This window comes from Brassica napus, chromosome C9 (assembly GCF_020379485.1).
Source record: "Brassica napus cultivar Da-Ae chromosome C9, Da-Ae, whole genome shotgun sequence".
Lineage (NCBI taxonomy): Eukaryota > Viridiplantae > Streptophyta > Magnoliopsida > Brassicales > Brassicaceae > Brassica > Brassica napus.
Genome location: NC_063452.1, coordinates 64353106 through 64371890, shown reverse-complemented (window position 1 = coordinate 64371890; position 18785 = coordinate 64353106). Strand labels below are relative to the sequence as shown.

At 34.5% G+C, this 18785-nt stretch overlaps 3 protein-coding genes and 1 non-coding gene across 10 annotated transcripts; 1 reads left to right on the top strand and 3 right to left on the bottom strand.

Annotated features, from left to right (window-relative positions):
• Positions 1-365: 365 nt before the first annotated feature.
• Positions 366-12384, bottom strand: LOC106450520 (two-component response regulator-like APRR7). 7 transcript variants are annotated; one of them, XR_007328554.1, is made up of 10 exons: positions 12133-12372; positions 11584-11896; positions 11340-11501; positions 11117-11250; positions 10848-11012; positions 10498-10675; positions 10002-10395; positions 9255-9912; positions 8735-9078; positions 366-507 (listed from the first exon to the last, which is right to left on the bottom strand). XR_007328554.1 is itself a non-coding variant. In XM_013892194.3 (10 exons), the coding sequence occupies exons 3-10, from the start codon at positions 11876-11878 to the stop codon at positions 8959-8961; spliced, it is 2106 nt and encodes a 701-aa protein (XP_013747648.3). In that variant the 5' UTR covers positions 11879-11896; positions 12133-12168; positions 12256-12366; the 3' UTR covers positions 8594-8958. The 7 variants fall into 7 exon arrangements, 6 of the variants coding, with proteins under 6 accessions (XP_013747648.3, XP_048624350.1, XP_048624351.1 ...); XM_013892194.3 differs by lacking the exon at positions 366-507 and having other exon boundaries at positions 8594-9078; positions 12133-12168; positions 12256-12366; XM_048768393.1 differs by lacking the exon at positions 366-507 and having other exon boundaries at positions 8594-9078; positions 12097-12168; positions 12256-12332.
• On the top strand, positions 12347-14582 carry LOC106450521 (DNA topoisomerase 6 subunit A). The gene is made up of 2 exons (XM_013892198.3): positions 12347-13512; positions 13644-14582. Exons 1-2 carry the CDS (start codon positions 12982-12984, stop codon positions 14394-14396), a joined length of 1284 nt encoding a protein of 427 aa, XP_013747652.1. The 5' UTR covers positions 12347-12981; the 3' UTR covers positions 14397-14582.
• Positions 12734-12815, bottom strand: TRNAS-UGA. Its single transcript has one exon. It is a non-coding gene; the product is annotated as a tRNA-Ser (tRNA).
• Positions 14503-18748, bottom strand: LOC106450518 (pentatricopeptide repeat-containing protein At5g02830, chloroplastic-like). Its single transcript, XM_013892192.3, has 12 exons — positions 18111-18748; positions 17935-18022; positions 17556-17760; positions 17313-17420; positions 16939-17103; positions 16260-16850; positions 16105-16170; positions 15930-16010; positions 15614-15711; positions 15288-15498; positions 15114-15174; positions 14503-14981 (listed from the first exon to the last, which is right to left on the bottom strand). Exons 1-12 carry the CDS (start codon positions 18667-18669, stop codon positions 14653-14655), a joined length of 2562 nt encoding a protein of 853 aa, XP_013747646.2. The 5' UTR covers positions 18670-18748; the 3' UTR covers positions 14503-14652.
• Positions 18749-18785: the final 37 nt, after the last annotated feature.

Genomic DNA, 18785 nt, shown 5'->3' with positions numbered 1-18785 from the left:
TATTAAAGAAACGAGCTTTACAAAACTGTAGAGATACCTGCACATGTAAGCATAGTAAAAACTTTAGCTTATTAATTTTTAATAGTGAGAAATGCGAATAATCACTTCGTAAATAATAATATAGGTAAATTAATTGGGTTTCTAGCAAAGTAGAACCAACTAACTACCCATCGAATTTTATTTTTTTCTCAAGCTTCAACACACAAGATAGAATATTTTTTCCCAAGTTGTAGTGACTAATCACACACAACTTGTATACGCAACAACCGTAGTTCATCATAGCGGTTGCAATCAATTGATATAAGAGTGTTCTTTTCTAGAAATGGAGTTGAAATATTTGTTGGAAAACAAAAGAAAGGAGATAATATCAGTAAACTACAATATATATGCTCCAAAACCAATATAGCTTATACAAACAAACAGTGGGTTATTGTTTTACAGAAGTTTACAACATCTACAACCACACTCTCCAACTCATGAACCAAATCCTGTCCTGAATCCACAAACCACACTATACGACGACAAAATAACAAACAATCAATTTGTCTGTCGTGTGTGTTCGTGGAATACTAGTGTAGTAGTATCAAAGAATCACACTTTGAGGGTAAAGAAAAATTGTTAAAAAGAAGTGATATATAGACTGATAGATATAGTAAAAAAAATTGTTAAAAATTGTTAAAAACAAGTGATAAAAACAATGAAAATTTTAAAATAACGCTAAAGATTATAGGCTTCAATATATTAAGCATTTACCAAAAATTCAATATTTTCGTAGGAGTTAACACATAGATTTTGAGAAAATTTCAAAAAAATTGACAATATTGTTATAATGGTTAAGTTACATTCTTCACTAACATATGCTGATGTTTAAAGAGGTTTGAAGCCTTTTTTGTCACCGTTTTCCAAGAAAATTGCGATTTTATAGTGGTTATAACACCTATTTAGAGAGTATTAAGAAGTTTTACTAAATTAATTGATAAAATATTAGAAAGATTCCCATGTAACATGAAAGAGAGTTTAAATAACATTGATACAAATTTAGAATGTGATTACAAATTTCAAAATAACGCTAATGATTATAGTCTGCAGTATATAAAGCATTTACCAAAAACTCAATATTTTTATAGGGGTTAAGACATAGATTTTGATTTTTTTTTTTAAATGTGAAAATATTGTTTTAATGCATAGTTTCATCTTTCACTAACATATGATGATGTTCAAAGAGGTTTGGAGCCTTTGTTTTCTCCGTTTTTCAAGAAAATGGCGATTCTACAGTGGTTATTCCACCTATTTAGCGATTATTATGAAGTTTTACTAAATTAATTGATAAAAAATTAGAAAGATTCCCATGTAACATGAAAGAGAGTTTAAAAAACATTGATACAAATCTAGAATGTGGTTACAAATTTTAAAATAATGCTAACGATTATTGGTTGCACTATATAAAGCATTTACCAAAAATTCAATATTTTCGTAAGGGTTAACACATATATTTTGATAAAATTTCAAAAAATTTGACAATATTGTTTTAATGCATAGTTGCATCATTCACTAACATATGATGATGTTCAAAGAGGTTTGAAGCCTTTGGTGTCTCCGTCTTTCAAGAAAATGGCGATTCTACAGTGGTTATTCCACCTATTTAGGGAGTAGTATGAAGTTTTACTAAATTAATTGATAAAAAAATAGAAAGATGCCCATGTACCATGAAAGAGATTTTAAATAACATTGATACAAATTTAGAATGTGGTTACAAATTTTAAAATAACGCTAATGATTTTAGTCTTCAGTATATAAAGCATTTACCAAAAACTCAATATTTTTGTAGGGGTTAACAAATAGGTTTTGAAAAAATTTCAAAAAATTTGAAAATATTGTTTTAATGCATATTTTAATCCTTCACTAACATATGATGATGTTCAAAGAGGTTTGAAGCCTTTGTTTTCTCCGTTTTTCAAGAAAATTACGATTCTACAGTGGTTATTCCACCTAATTAGGGATTATTATGAAGTTTTACTAAATTAATTGATAAAAAAAATTAGAAAGATTCCCATGTTAAATGTAACATGAAAGCGAGTTTAAATAACATTGATACAAATTTATAATGTGGTTACAAATTTTAAAACAACGCTAAAGATTACAGGCTTTAGTATATAAAGCATTTACCAAAACCTCAATTTTTCGTAGGGGTTAGTTAACACATAGTTTTTGAGAAAAAATTCAAAAAATTGACAATATTGTTTTAATGCATAGTTGCATCCTTCACTAACATATGATGATGTTCAAAGAGGTTTGGAGCCTTTGGTGTCTCCGTTTTTCAAGAAAATTGAGATTCTACAGTGGTTATTCCACCTATTTAGGGAGTAGTACGAAGTTTTACTAAATTAGTTGATAAAAAAATAGAAAGATGCCCATGTACCATGAAAGAGAGTTTAAATAATAGTGATATAAATTTAGAATGTGGCTACAAATTTTAATATAACGCTAATGATTATAGGCTTCAGTATACAAAGCATTTACTAAAAACTCAATATTTTGGTAGGGGTTACACATAGATTTTGAGTAAATTTCAAAAATTTCCAAAATATTGTTTTAATGCATAGTTGCATCCTTCACTAATATATGATGATGTTCAAAGAGGTTTGGAGCATTTCGTGTCTCCGTTTTTCAAGAAAACGGCGATTTTATAGTGATTATTCCACCTATTTAGGGAGTATTATGAAGTTTTACAAAATTAATTGATAAAAAAATAGAAAGATGCACATGTACGATGAAAGAGATTTTAAATAAAATTGATACAAATTTAGAATGTGGTTACAAATTTTAAAAATAACGCTAATGATTTTAGTCTTCAGTATATAAAACATTTACCAAAAAATCAATATTTTCGTAGGGGTTAACACATATATTTTGAAAATTTTCAAAAAATTTGAAAATATTGTTTTAATGCATAGTTTCATCCTTCACTGACATATGATGATGTTCAAAGAGGTTTGGAGCCTTTGTTTTCTCCGTTTTTCAAGAAAATTGCGATTCTACAGTGGTTATTCCATCTATTTAGGGATTATTATGAAGTTTTACTAAATTAATTGATAAAAAAATTATAAAGATTCTCATGTAACATGAAAGAGAGTTTAAATAACATTGATACAAATTTAGAATGTGGTTACAAATTTTAAAATAACGCTAAAGATTATTGGCTGCACTATATAAAACATTTACCAAAAACTCAATATTTTCGTAGGGGTTAAACACGTTGATTTTGATTAAATTTCAAAAAATTTGACAATATTTTTTTAATGCATAGTTGCATCCTTCACTAACATATGATGATGTTCAAAGAGGTTTGGAGCCTTTGTTGTCTCCGTTTTTCAAGAAAATTGCGATTCTACAGTGGTTATTCCACCTATTTAGGGATTATTATGAAATTTTACTAAATTAATTGATAAAAAATTAGAAAGATGCCTATGTAACATGAAAGAGAGTTTAAAAAACATTGACAAAAAATTTAGAATGTGGTTACAAATTTCAAAATAACGCTAAAGATTATAGGCTTCAATATATTAATCATTTACCAAAAATGTAATATTTTCGTAGGAGTTAACACTTAGATTTTGAGAAAATTTCAAAAAATTGACATTATTGTTTTAATGCATAGTTGCATCTTTCACTAACAATATGATGATGTTCAAAGAGGTTTGAAGTCTTTGTTGTCACCGTTTTCCAAGAAAATGGCGATTCTACAATGGTTATTCAACCTATTTAGGGAGTATTATGAAGGTTTACTAAATTAATTGATAAAAAAATTATAACGATTCCCATATACCATGAAATACAGCTTAACATACATTAATACAAATGTATAATGTGGTTAGAAATTTTTAAATAACTCTAAAAAGTTTAGGATTCACTATATTAAGAATTTACTAAAAATTCAATATTTTCGTAGGAGTTAACACATAGATTTTGAGAAAATTTCATAAAAATTGACAATATTGTTTTAATGCATAGTTGCATCCTTCACTAACATATGATGATGTTCAAAGAGGTTTAGAGCCTTTGTTGTCACCGTTTTCCAAGAAAATGGCGATTTTACAGTGGTTCTAACACCTATTTAGGGAGTATTAAGAAGTTTTACTAAATTAATTGATAAAAAATTAGAAAGATGCCCATGTACCATGAAAGAGAGATTAAATAACATTGATACAAATTTAAAATGTGATTACAAATTTTAAAATAACGCTAATAATTATAGTCTTCAGTATATAAAACATTCACCAAAACCTCAATTTTTTGTAGGGGTTAACACATAGATTTTGAGAAAAATTTCAAAATTTTTGACAATATTGTTTTAATGCATAGTTGCATCATTCACTAACATATGATGATGTTCAAAGAGGTTTGGAGCTTTTGGTGTATCCGTTTATCAAGAAAATGGCGATTCTACAGTGGTTTTTCCACCTATTTAGGGAGTAGTACGAAGTTTAACTAAATTAATTGATAAAAAAATAGAAAGATGCTCATGTACCATGAAAAAGAGTTTAAATAACATTGATATAAATTTAGAATGTGGTTACAAATTTTAATATAACGCTAATGATTATAGCACATTGATTTTGAATAAATTTCAAAAATTTCTAAAATATTTTTTTAATGCATAGTTGCATCCTTCACTAATATATGATGATGTTCAAAGAGGTTTGGAGCCTTTGGTGTCTCCGTTTTTCAAGAAAACGACGATTTTACAGTGGTTATTCCACCTATTTAGGGAGTATTATGAAGTCATACAAAATTAATTGATAAAAAATTAGAAAGATTCTCATGTACCATGAAAGAGAGTTTAAATAATATTGATACAAATTTAGAATGTGATTACAAATGTTATAATAACGCTAATGATTATAGTCTTCAGTATATAAAACATTTACCAAAAACTCAATATTTTCGTAGGGGTTTAACACATATATTTTGAAAAAAATTCAAAAAATTTGAAAATATTGTTTTAATGCATAGTTTCATCCCTCACTAACATATGATGATGTTCAAAGAGGTTTGGAGCCTTTGTTTCCTCTTTTTTTTCTAGAAAGTGGCGATTTTGCAGTGGTTATTCCACCTATTTAGGGATTATTATGAAGTTTTACTAAATTAATTGATAAACAAATTAGAAAAAAACATGAAAGAGAGTTTAAATAACATTGATACAAATTTAGAATGTGGTTACAAATTTTAAATAACGCTAAAGATTATTGGCTGCACTATATAAAGCATTTAACAAAAACTCAATATTTTCGTAGGGGTTAACACATAGATTTTGATAAAATTTTAAAAATTTGACAATATTTTTTTAATGCATAATAGCATCATTCACTAACATACGTTGATGTTCAAAGAGGTTTGAAGCCTTTGTCGTCTCCTTTTTTCAAGAAAATGGCGATTCTACAGTGGTTATTCCACCTATTTAGCGATTATTATGAAGTTTTACTAAATTAATTAATAAAAAATTAGAAAAATGCCTATGTAACATGAAAGAGAGTTTAAAAAACATTGATAAAAAATTTAGAATGTGGTTACAAATTTTAAAATAACGCTAAAGATTATAGGCTTCAATATATTAAGCATTTACCAAAAATTCAATATTTTCGTAGGAGTTAACACATAGATTTTGAAAAAATTTCAAAAAAATTGACAATATTGTTTTAATGCATAGTTGCATTCTTCACTAACATATGATGATGTTCAAAGAGGTTTGGAACCTTTGTTGTCACCGTTTTCCAAGAAAATGACGATTTTACAGTGGTTATAACACCTATTTAGGGAGTATTAAGAAGTTTGACTAAATTAACGGATAAAAAATTAGACAGATGCCCATGTACCATGAAAGAGAGTTTAAATAACATTGATACAAATTTAAAATGTGGTTACAAATTTTAAAATAACGCTAATGATTATAGTCTTCAGTATATAAAGCATTTACCAAAAACTTAATATTTTCGTAGGGGTTTAACACATAGATTTTGAATTTTTTTAAAAAATTTGAAAATATTGTTTTAATGCATAGTTTCATTCTTAACTAACATATGATGATGTTCAAAGAAGTTTGAAGCCTTTGTTTTCTCCGTTTTTCAAGAAAATGGCGATTCTACAGTAGTTATTCCACCTATTTTGGGATTATTATGAAGTTTTACTAAATTAATTGATAAAAATTAGAAAATTCTCATGTAACATGAAAGAGAGTTTAAATAACATTGATACAAATTTAGAATGTAGTTACAAAATTTAAAATAACGCTAAAGATTATTGGCTGCACTATATAAAATATTTACCAAAAACTCAATATTTTCGAAGGGGTTAACACATAGATTTTGATAAAATTTCAAAAAATTTGACAATATTTTTTTAATGCATAATTGCATTCTTCACTAACATATGATGATGTTCAAAGAGGTTTAGAGCTTTTGTTGTCTCTGTTTTTCAAGAAAATGACGATTCTACAGTGGTTATTCCACCTATTTAAAGATTATTATGAAGTTTTACTAAATTAATTGTTAAAAAATTAGAAATATGCCTATCTAATATGAAAGAGAGTTTAAATAACATTGATACTAATTTAGAATGTGGTTACAAATTTTAAAATAACGCTAAAGATTATAGGCTGCAGTATACAAAGTATTTACCAAAAACTCAAATAAATGTTTGTGAATATTTGATACAAATTAACGTGTCATGGGTTTGACTATAGGTAAATATTATGAGTTTTAAAATATGTTCACTTTTCAGAGAAAGATGTGGCTACAAAAATGACACTTCTGTATGTGTGTTTGTAAGCTAAAATTGACAATATGAAAATTAGTTACATTTATTGATACAAAATAGTTCTTTAAATGACCAAAGATATTATACACTAAAGTTTTCAAAACACATAATCAACAAAACCAATTAACAAAATAATATTCCCTCCATTTTTATTTAGCTGACATTTTATAGTTGTATACACAAATTAACAAAATATTTATTTTTTAAAATAAGATATAAATAATTTGTCTAGAAAACCACAATTCAACTAATAACAAAGCAAATTATTAAATATAAATGCTTTAATAACTTAAAACTAATAAATCTTACAATAAAAACTAACGTTATCAGGTTTGAAATGAAAAAAAAACGTCAAATATAGAAAACGGATGAGGAAATAAAGTGAATTTATGACGAACTTCCAAAATTTGATAAAAAAAATTACTATATAAATCATCATGATCATGCACACATCCTCAGCAAATCATCTATTTTCTCACTAAAATAAACAAACAAGAAAAAAAATTGTCTCGAAGTTTTGTATATTCACATGATGGCAGTTCACGTGTCAAAGAGTATTTACTGCGCCTTCATTGTTGTAAATTTATTTACAATGTTGCTTTCAGCACAAGTTTCTGATTCCATCATAACAAAGGAATGTATGAAAAATTGTATCATGAACCAATGCATAAAAGTACCGAAACTAGCTATTCCAGGGATATGTTACACCTCTTGTAAGATAATGTGCGATCCGAAGAAAAATGGACAGTACAACATCAATCAATTCCGTCCTTATCGAAATCCTATACGTAGGTTCTGCGACGCATTCGATATTTGCTTTTGGGAGTGGAAATTATAAACTTTTCCAATGCATATACGTTTTCTATCTAATTTTGCATATTTGATTGATTAATATGTATTTTCCCTCTTTTTTATTATAATAAAAAATATTTAACATGATATAGTTCCTTTCCTAAGTACCAGTTGGAAATTATACTATATCTCCGTTTCATAAGAAATATCACTTTTACATTTTTCACACGGATTAAAATATATTTAAGTTTTTATTAATTACATTTATTCAACCAATAGTATTTGAGATAAATAAAAGTATTTATAAAATCAATGCATTTGTAATTAATTTTAAGCTGAAAATTGCAATAGAATTTTAAAATGACATTTTTTCTGTAGTAAGAAAAAATGTTAAAATGACACTTAATATAAAACAGAGAGAATATAAGTTTTCAAACAGACGTGTGATAATTAAAGTTTATGTTTTAAACACAGTTCATATTTCTTAAATAAAAAAAAACTCAATTCAATAAGTTGTCTTTGAAATTCTACTTTCACACAAATTTATCTATTTCGATATACCTGACTAAAAATAATTATAAATATTATAGGAAAAAATAATAATTAATTTTATCTCAAGTGAATATTAAAGAAACGAGCTTTACAAAATTGTAGAGATACCTACACATGTAAGCATAGTAAAAACTTTAGCATATTAATTTTTAATAGCGAGAAATGCGAATAATCACTTCGTAAATAATAATATAGGTAAATTAATTGGGTTTCTAGCAAAGTAGAACCAACTAACTACCCATCGAATTTTATTTTTTTCTCAAGCTTCAACACACAAGATAGAATATTTTTTCCCAAGTTGTAGTGACTAATCACACACAACTTGTATACGCAACAACCGTAGTTCATCATAGCGGTTGCAATCAATTGATATAAGAGTGTTCTTTTTTAGAAATGGAGTTGAAATATTTGTTGAAAAACAAAAGAAAGGAGATAATATCAGTAAACTACAATATATATGCTCCAAAACCAATATAGCTTATACAAACAAACAGTGGGTTATTGTTTTACAGAAGTTTACAACATCTACAACCACACCCTCAACTCATGAACCAAATCCTGTCCTGAATCCACAAACCACACTATACGACGACAAAATAACAAACAATCAATTTGTCTGTCGTGTGTGTTCGTGGAATACTAGTGTAGTAGTATCAAAGAATCACACTTTTGAGGGTAAAGAAAAATTGTTAAAAAGAAGTGATATATAGACTGATAGATAGATCCCAACATGGATGATGAGAACCTTACAAGTTTTTTCTTTCTTCCTGCTGACAAGTGTTGTTTTAGCAGTTTTCCCCGTTAGCTATCCCTCGGCGTTTTTATGTCGTTATCATCCGTTGCAGCAGCTGTTTTTCGGACGAACTGGCCACGGACACGAGGTCGTTGTTCCGCTAGTTTTTTCCGGCTTTGGTATCGCACCTGAGTAAAATAACAAACCACTTTTTATCTATCACCCACTAAGGCAACAATTGACAATATTTCAAATGCAATGGATTTATATCTTTAAGTTTCTGTCAGCGTTAGTATATGTTATACTGTGTATCTTAAATTATGAATATAATACATAACACACAAGTATGTAACAATCAAATTACCTTCTTTCTGAAGCACCTCTCCTTTCTCTTCTGACGGAACTTTGTCAAAGCAGCTTCTCTTTGAGAGATCTTATTCTCATCTGCCACATTCCCACTTCCACTTCCACTTCCACTACCATCACCACTCCCGCTTTTGCCAGCACCATTTTCACTTCCCATGTTCAATCCTCCAGCATTCATGCCATTACTGCTTCCATATGGGTCATTGCTTCCATGACCACTACCAGACCCGCTTCCATTCACACTGTAATTCACAGTGTTGTTGTTGTTACCTTCAACCGTCTCATTGTATACATTTGACGATCCATATTGTGGTGGTAACTTCCGCTCAGGAACGTGAACAAGATTATGAGAGGAGTGATGATGATCACACGGTAGAGGCTGAAACAATGAACGCTTTGCTGATGAAGATCCTGCCGGGCTTACTTTCGGAGCTCCCGGCTTTGTGAAAGCGTTGTTCACAGTTGTGGAACTCATTTCCACGTTATTGCTACCGACGCGGGAGTGATGATTGCTAGGGAGACTCTCGTTCATGTTTGAGTGACAATCACATGCCGCTTCAGTCCTTTTGTTAAGATCTTGGCAATTATTATCATGACGAGAATTGCTTCCCAAGTTCCCGCCAGAAAGCTTACTGTTGTTTAAGGCTGGATTATACCTGTTCAAGTCCAACAATATAACATTATAACCGTTATATATAAAAACAGAAATTTTAATTTTTTTTTTTTCATGATTCTACATAAGTACCTTGAGAAAGCTGAACCCTCTGAACGCCTCAGCACATTGCGGTCATCTCTAACTATCGTCTCATCATCTTTAGCTCCTCTATGCCTCTTTGAACTATGTTCAACGTGCATTGGCTCTTCGGGGTTTTTAATGGCAGCTTCATTGGTGTCTACAGTTTTACAGTGTGTGTTAGGCGCCTCATGCTCTCTGTTATCTTGAAGGTGGCTAGAAATAGCTTTGAAGCCTGAGCCTCCATCTTCATGCATTTGTTTACTTGAACGGCTTTCACTATTGAGGTCCAAAGGTCCTTTTCCAACGCCAGTGCTTTTGGTTAAGGGTTCATCTTTTGGCTCCAGTGTCAGATCACAATTTCCATGAATACTAATCTCCAAGTCTCTACCCATTGTGATATCTTCTGCAAAAATTATTAAAAAAAATTTATTCAATAACATATTTTAAAGTTTGTGATAAAGAAGAGTATGGAAGAAACTGAGAGATCACAGTTTCCTTTATTTACCAAATTTTTCATCTTGCTCTTGAGTCTCCTTCTCAGCAGGTGCTGCGATCAAGTGATTACCGGGAACCTCGGGGTTGGAATGTACCACTTGTGCGCAAGTGCTATCAACTCGATCCCATGGAGATACCGCTCGTGGACTGTCATCATCAACCTCCACAGCTTTTTTCGTCCAAGAGCTCTGAAGAAAATATATATATATCAAAAACAAATCTAGATTTTACAAATAAAACTTCAGAATTGGCTAACATCATTTAATTCTACAATTGGTTAGTTAAGCTCTTCTACCATTCACGGGGAAGGCAACTTATCAGATAATATATTAGATTATTGATATTGCACATTTTTCTAACCTGAGCACCACTGCCATCACTACTTCCATCACTAGCATTCAGGCCATCGCTCTCATTTTCATTCTCACCACTGCGTCCTGAATCGTTGTCAGATTTTATAACATTCTTTGATTTCACAGACTTTTGAGTTTGATGAGTTCCGCTTTCACTTCCACTGCCGCTAGACTGTGAACAACAAACAAGGAAATCAATAATTTGACAATGACTTCATCACATCAAACAGATGAAACAACTCCCAACAGTGTTTCAAATATGAGCAAAGCACGTACACTCTGACATCTTCTCCAAACATGTTGCCAAAGGATTTTAAGCTCGTTTTTTCTTATGGGCTTAACGAGAAAGTCAACTGCTCCTTTTGATAAGCACTTAAAGACCAGCCCCATTGAGTCATGAGATGACATCACTGCAACAACAAATCTCACAGGGGAATGTAGTTAAAAAGCATCACAGGGGAAGTGATTGATGTACAACGACAAGAGATAAAGAACTCACTAATGACAGGGATGTTCCGACGGGATTTGTGATTCAGAATCTTGCATAAGAGGCCAATACCAGATAAGTAAGGCATGACTACCTCCGTCAACACAATATCAATATGATTGTTTAGATCTTCCAACACCTTCCAAGCTTGTACACCATTAGCTACCTCAACAACTGCCATGAAATTAAAAAAAAAAGTTACTTCTAATTATCAATTAACGGATGCAAATATAGACACATAGGCTTCAAAAGTTACCTTCATAGCTACAATTACGAAGAAGCGCGGTAACGATATAACGAGTACAGTCATCATTCTCCACCAGCAACACTCTTATGGTTCTCACATGAAGAAACCTTTCCCAACAAACAGTGGCCGGTGTTTGCTGCGAAATTGGAATTTGCAGTCCACCTGAGCCCACTGCACTCCCGTTTCTCACATCCATAACGATTCCATTAGCTTTATCTTCTCCACTAAGCCTCTCTTTCGTCTCAACGGGCTTCTGATCAGTGACTGGGTAACGCGAACCCTCACCCTCCTCATTAACATTCATCACACCAGCTCTGCTTCCCTGTGTTTCAAAATGAGATCAAAATATTAAAACGCTTCTCCTCACCACTCTAAGAACAAACCTGAATCCCTAATTTTGATAAACGCAAAAAGCTAACTAAACAAAGATTTGATTACTGCAAAATCATCAAAACCTAAAAACTGAATCTCGATTCTCGACCTAATCACATCAAACAAAATCATCTGAATTCCAAATCTTACAGTAATCAAATTCTCCAGCGAAGAATCGAGTTCTACCTTTGCAAATCAGCAATACGGATCCACCACAAGCAGCTAACGATTGGGAAAGAGAAACATGGAATCAATAATTAAAAAAGGAAAGCAAATACACAAAGAGAATCTGAGCTTCTCTCTGCTTACAGAAAGAACAAATTACACAAAGAGAGTGAGCCAATTTGATTTATCTCCCAGAGAGTGGTTATCGGAGACGACCATAAGCCACGGAGTTTTTTTTTTCCCGGAGATGGATAGATATTAGAAAGTTTTGTCGCGGAACCAAAAAAAAAAAAGAAATGAAAATTGAAATATCTGACGTGGATAAAACTAGAGGTCCCGAACGTCCGATAAGACCCACGTCTGATCGGATATTTCCACATCACGTATTCGCAGGGATTGCTGACGTGGAGCATATCAAAAACACTCGTTCCGGTCGCTAGTGGCGGATCTTAGATCTTTTTGGGTTGACACGTCGCGTAGTGGGTGGGGAACGCCAAGTTTAATCTCATCTGGACCGTCGATTTGATTCTGGCCAAAGAGGCTGCCGTTTAAAGATTTTGTAGATGTACTAATATTGGGCTTAAGATATGGGCCGTAATATAAGGACAAAATAAAAATTAACCGTCGACAGCTGCGTTCGAACCTGCGCGGGCGAAGCCCAATAGATTTCAAGTCTATCTCCTTAACCACTCGAACATATCGACTTCTTGTTGTTTCTCCCTCACTGGATAGATCACTAATCGTTTCTATTTATCGCTTATATAGACCTAGAATAAGCCTTTCACTCACTAGAAACGTTGACCTAGTGTAATATTTTCCCGCCATCGTTAGTACCAGAACTCTCTCAGCCGCCGCATCTCCGTCACCGTCATGGCGGATAAGAAGAAGCGAAAGCGAGCTAAAGATTCCCAAGAGGAGGATCTTCCTTTCAAAAGCATCCTCGAATCAGACGAAGCTATCCTGAAACTTCTCAAATCCTACATCTCCACTTCTCTAACCGCCGCGGGAAGTAGCGGTGCCTCCTCCTCGTCTTCATCGAAACCGCTAACTCTAGCCGACCTCTCCCTCTCATCCTCCTGCCGTGAAGTTGCGGATCTCTCCCTCTCCTCCGTCCAGACGGAAATAGAGACAGTCATCGTTCAGATCGCCCGTTCTATCCTCGCGGGAGATGGATTCTCCTTCAGCGTTCCCTCGCGCGCCGCATCTAACCAGCTCTATGTCCCCGAGCTTGACCGTATTGTGCTTAAAGACAAATCTACCCTCCGTCCCTTTGCGTCAGTATCTTCCGTCAGGAAAACTACAATCACCACGCGGATCCTCGCCCTTATCCACCAACTCTGCCTCAGGAACATCCACGTCACCAAGCGTGATCTCTTCTACACTGACGTTAAGCTTTTCCAGGTAAAGTTTCTAACTTTCAGTTTTACTCTCATATTTGATAATAAAGATTGTCACTTTTTTATTCTGTGTAGTTGAACAAAGTAGTTTCAGTTTGGAATATTTTGAAAATTTGCAATCTTGATGAATTTCAGGACCAGACACAGAGCGATGCTGTGTTGGACGATGTGTCGTGTATGCTCGGCTGCACAAGGTCAAGCCTCAATGTAATTGCAGCAGAGAAAGGTGTGGTGGTGGGAAGGCTCATATTCAGTGACAACGGAGACATGATCGACTGCACAAAGATGGGGATGGGTGGGAAAGCAATTCCACCGAACATCGATCGAGTTGGAGACATGCAGAGTGATGCTATGTTCATACTCTTAGTTGAGAAAGATGCAGCTTACATAAGGTTAGCTGAAGACAGATTCTACAACCGGTTCCCCTGCATCATCGTCACTGCAAAAGGCCAGCCCGATGTAGCCACAAGGCTGTTCTTGAGGAAGATGAAAATGGAGCTCAAGCTTCCGGTGCTCGCCTTGGTGGATAGTGATCCTTACGGGTTGAAGATTCTGTCGGTTTATGGATGCGGGTCGAAGAACATGTCTTACGATAGTGCAAACTTGACTACACCTGATATTAAGTGGCTTGGGATCAGGCCAAGTGATTTGGACAAGTACAAGATACCTGAGCAGTGTAGGTTGCCGATGACAGAGCAGGATATCAAGACCGGGAAGGATATGCTAGAGGAGGATTTCGTGAAGAAGAATCCCGGGTGGGTCGAAGAACTTAACCTGATGGTGAAGACAAAGCAGAAGGCTGAGATTCAGGCGTTGAGTTCTTTTGGTTTCCAGTATTTATCAGAAGTTTACTTGCCCCTGAAACTGCAGCAGCAGGATTGGCTCTGATCTTCAGGTTGCTGTTCTTATTGAGTTACTGATCAGTTAGAGACCAACAAGTTTTCTGATATGAGTTATTGCAATTTAAATTGTGTTGTATGGGTTTACACAGAACTGGGAAGATATTTGTAAGCTGCTTTATTCTGAATGTACACAGATATTTGCATCAAGATATTCTGCAATCTTTCCTCATTATTTTTCTCCAATTTAGTTTGAAATTTGCATAGAATACAAAGATGATTAGTTACGTACCAGTCAGGATCAGCTACTTTTTGCGCTGCAGCCATTTATGCAGGGACGCCTTCGTCACCATCAACCTCTCCAGAATTGCAGGCCTCCTCGTAGTGGACATACCGACAATCGACTTGGTATTCTCTGAAGTATGTTCTGTATTTTGGTCTGCATCATCCACAAATCTTGCATCCTGTGTTATATCTAGCACACGTCTTTGTCCAGCAGGAAGAACCACCAGAGACAATTCATCTTTCAGGAGCTTTACTAGCGCATCTTTTACAGCAACCTCTTGCTTCCCTGGATCGGTATTTGCTTCACCGGTTCCTAGGATGATCACCAAATCATCTTTCACAACATCACCTGCAAGAGGGAGTTTCAGTTAGTTACAATAGTGCATGTGATACTTGTATGATCCAATTTGTAGTGGTTAGTGAGTCAAAACAGTAAATGCAAGAGAGAGGATGTATTGGTTTATGTGTATTGATTCTTTACCTCGCGTATAGTCTTCCTTGATCATTCGCAAAACTGCTAGAACAACAAGTCGAGCCTCAACCTGTTAATGGATGAATAAGTTTGACATGAGCATAAATGCTTCAGGAGTTGAATTGATAGGAGTATAAGCACATAAAATACTTCCGTGCCTCGTTGATTGCATCATTAGCTTACCTTGGTAAGTCCTTGAAGGTCAACTGCAAGGTGTCCGGATGTTCTCTCTTGCAAGTGTGAAGCTACTTTTTCAATGAGTAGACTAACAGGTCTCCCAAAGTCAGTACCTTCCTGGTCGCTTGCTTTGTTTTGGCTTTGGCTGTTTTCCTGAATGACTCCTTCGCACCACTCCTCAATAAGTTCCTTAAGAAAGTGATCGTTAGGTTTATACCTGCAGTATAGTGGTTTTGCTTGTGAGAAAAGAGGAACGTCTCTTCACTTGTATGAAGATACAAAACGATCAAACGAGAAATAGAAGTATATTATAAAACTTGATTGCACTTTACCCTGCTTTTCGCATGTCCTGATATATGGCTAAGCATTGCCTCACTTCAAGTAAAGAACCATATTTGCTTCGTGCTTTGAGAAGCGTATAATAGGTCACCTGAGAAACAAATTTCTGGTATCAGAAATGGTGAAACAACTGAGAAACTGCTTACCCTGTCCTAGCTAAATGCAGTCCGTATTAGCTACAAGACTTTATTTACTTAATTTCGGTCTGCTGCTAAGGTGGCGTAAACAGTCAAATCATTTTGCTGAAGAATTAATATACAGCAAATAAGAGAACAAAAAGCAATAAAGCCATCCGACAAGGAGAGTTACCCAGTTTGGCTTTATCTGATATCTCCTCATCTCCTCGAACAAAGAAAATGCCAACTTTAAACTTTTATTTTCCGCGCATATCTACAAGACAACATGTTGACTCTTTACACCTCTGAGTTGAGCAATAACTAAGAACAAGGGAGAAATGTCAGCACTACTAAGATAGAGAATAAACCTTGATAGCTGTTGTGTAGGCAACAACATCAGGTCTGGTTCCATCTGAATGCATAGTTCTCAGAATCTGTGCTGGAAGAAGAATTTCTGTTAGGGAACTTATAACATTTCTGCATATAACAATTTCAAAAAATATCAAGAGAAGAGTTGACTCACCCGTACAGCACCTTCTACATCTCCTGAACCTCCACATATGTCAATCAAAGTCGACCATGTTATTTGATTGCGTGCAAGACCTAGGCTCTTCATCTCGTCCATCAATTCTTTTCCTCTATAGTAATCGGTACCACAAGCTTTCAAGAGTATATTATATGTCGCTGTTGTTGGCTTGAAGAAAAATCTATTTGAAGCTTGGATATAAGGTGAAGAATTGCTTTTCAGCAAAGACCTTGTACCATGATGGTTCAAGTTATTTGGGTTTGAAATGCCACCTTTACTACTTATATCATCTGCATAGAAGGCTTCCTTTGTGGAGCTTCCCTTCCAAGATTGAAAAAGACGAAAGGCTCGGTCATACTGGCAAGCTTCAACGCAAGCATGCAGTAGGATGTTGAAACATTGAGAATTGGGCTCACAACCAGATGCAAGCATTTCTTCAAATAGGTGATTTGCCTGCTCCACTAAACCTGCGTTGGCACATGCGCTGATTAACGACGACCATGTATGAGTATTTGGGGTTACACCAACAGATTGCATATCCTCTTTGACTTTTAGAGCCATTTTCCACATCTTTGCATCTGCGAAAACCTGATCTCGAGGCATTACTTAGAGACTCAAGGGAAAGAAAAGAAAAAAAAATGGTAGCCTTAGTTTAACAAACATGCTAATATTATACCTTTATGATAGTACAATATGTAAAGGCGTCCAACTTCAAAAGTCCAGAGGATTCCATTCGCTTTGCTTCTTTGTATATGTCCTGGGCGAGATCAACCCGTCCAGCCAGGCAACATGTTTTCAGTAGTATGTTGTAGGATGTCATGTCAGCTGTAACATTAAGTTTCTGCGCATGACATGTAGAGTTTGAAGGTCAGTCAATACTCACTCCTAAATCTGAAACAGTTCACCCACTAATATCTAGAAGCAACATCAAAATAGCACCTACCAAGTCAAAAAACTACCTAGGAAAGTTCACCTACTCCATATCTTTTCACTTAAATTACATAGTGCTATAAAGAACATAGTGCTATTAAGAGAGAAAGAAGAACACACCTGCATATTCTTGTATACTTTTAGTGTGTACCCAAGATCATGGGAATTAACATTCATTAGACTGTTCATAACATAAATATTTGGCTTAATGTCTTCTTTCAGAAGATCCTGCCACAAGAATTTGAGTTAATTTCAATTCTCAATAACAGGATGGCAGACAAAAGTGAATTTCACCCAATAAAAAAGATTCAGAACGCATGCACTTCTGTATTTGCACCTCAATGGTCCACTAAAGAGAATTACCTCATATATGTACCTCGATTTGACATAATCACCACACAGGCCACAAACATCTATCATAGTGCGGTATATATACATGTTAGGAGCATCTAAAATCTGTTTGCAGGCTTCATATGCTGTCATTACAGAGACCATATCTCCTTTCTTCCCAAAACCAAGAATAATTCTACAAAGCAATATCTCTGTATGCGGCAAAAGACATGCGTATCTGCATTGCATATTCATCAAAAATTCAAAATCATTAGCACACACACTCTATTCATCATCCTTATGATTAATGGCTCAGCAAAAAAATAAGAATCAACAGTAGAACAGTTACATTCTGCATTTCAGAACCATAAAATTAAATAATTCTAAGAGGAGACAACAAAACAAGCCTTACCTAAGAGCTAACTGGGGATTGGAAATGTCAACACAAACCTTGATGACATCAAACGGATCCACCAGGTCTTTGATTTTGAATCTGAAACCTGTAAATATCAATCAGCCGAGGTTCAAAGTCTGTTTCAACAGCAACAATGTAACAGCAAGATTGATATATTTATATAGTATATATACCGGCAAGTATCTCCATCAAGTCAATAGCTTTCTCAACTTGCACAGAGTTAGCCATTGCGCGAAATTGCTTCCTCATCAGCTTCACAGACGAGTCATCATTGACGAGGTCCAACGGAGCAATCCCAACCTTCTCAATTCTCTTCAGAGTGTAAACCACGCTCTCAACCTTCCCTTGTCGAAGATTCAATGCAATCCCTTTCGATAAGAGCTGCGAATCAATCATCGAAGCGAATCGTGCCGCATTGGCTCCGGACTCTGCAGCCAAGGTCTCGGCGATGAGAGCTACGTCTTGGATACGGCCGTCCTCGGCGAGCTTCGAGGCGAAATCGGCGTAATACTCTACGGAGCCGTCTGGAGTCCATGTTACGGCGTCGGGGAAGTGATTTGAGAGATGATTCGCCGAGGAAAGTGAAGGCAGTGGCAGTTGCTTGGTGAGAGAAGAAGTGTATTTAGTTTTACGGTTGTGCTCCGGTGCGGTGGCGTAGCGGCGACGGTGGTGGTGGTGGTGAGGATTGGTTATGACGGAGGAGGAGGGTAAGACGATGACAAGGTCTCTCATTCCTCGCCAACGGTTGAGATCATCATCATCAATCACTCTGGCTCACTCTCTCTGCTTTTTATTTTCTCAAATTTTTTTAATTCGATTTTGGATTGGATTTGAGAGGCTGTTCTTAC

Bases quoted from the DNA above. Each gene is read 5' to 3' on its own strand.
- LOC106450520 (XM_013892196.3), bottom strand. From the start codon at position 11,878: ATGAATGTTAATGAGGAGGGTGAGGGTTCGCGTTACCCAGTCACTGAT. The intron at 10,676-10,847 runs GTTAGAAAAATG...TATTTTCTTCAG, and splicing joins GTGATGGCAGTGGTGCTCAG to AGCTCTTGGACGAAAAAAGC. The intron at 10,396-10,497 runs GTAAATAAAGGA...TAATTTTTGCAG, and splicing joins AGAGCAAGATGAAAAATTTG to AAGATATCACAATGGGTAGA.
- LOC106450521 (XM_013892198.3), top strand. From the start codon at position 12,982: ATGGCGGATAAGAAGAAGCGAAAGCGAGCTAAAGATTCCCAAGAGGAG. The intron at 13,513-13,643 runs GTAAAGTTTCTA...GATGAATTTCAG, and splicing joins CTGACGTTAAGCTTTTCCAG to GACCAGACACAGAGCGATGC.
- LOC106450518 (XM_013892192.3), bottom strand. From the start codon at position 18,669: ATGAGAGACCTTGTCATCGTCTTACCCTCCTCCTCCGTCATAACCAAT. The intron at 16,011-16,104 runs GTTTATTCTCTA...GTTGTCTTGTAG, and splicing joins CCTACACAACAGCTATCAAG to ATATGCGCGGAAAATAAAAG. The intron at 15,499-15,613 runs GTAAAGTGCAAT...ACTATACTGCAG, and splicing joins CAGGACATGCGAAAAGCAGG to GTATAAACCTAACGATCACT.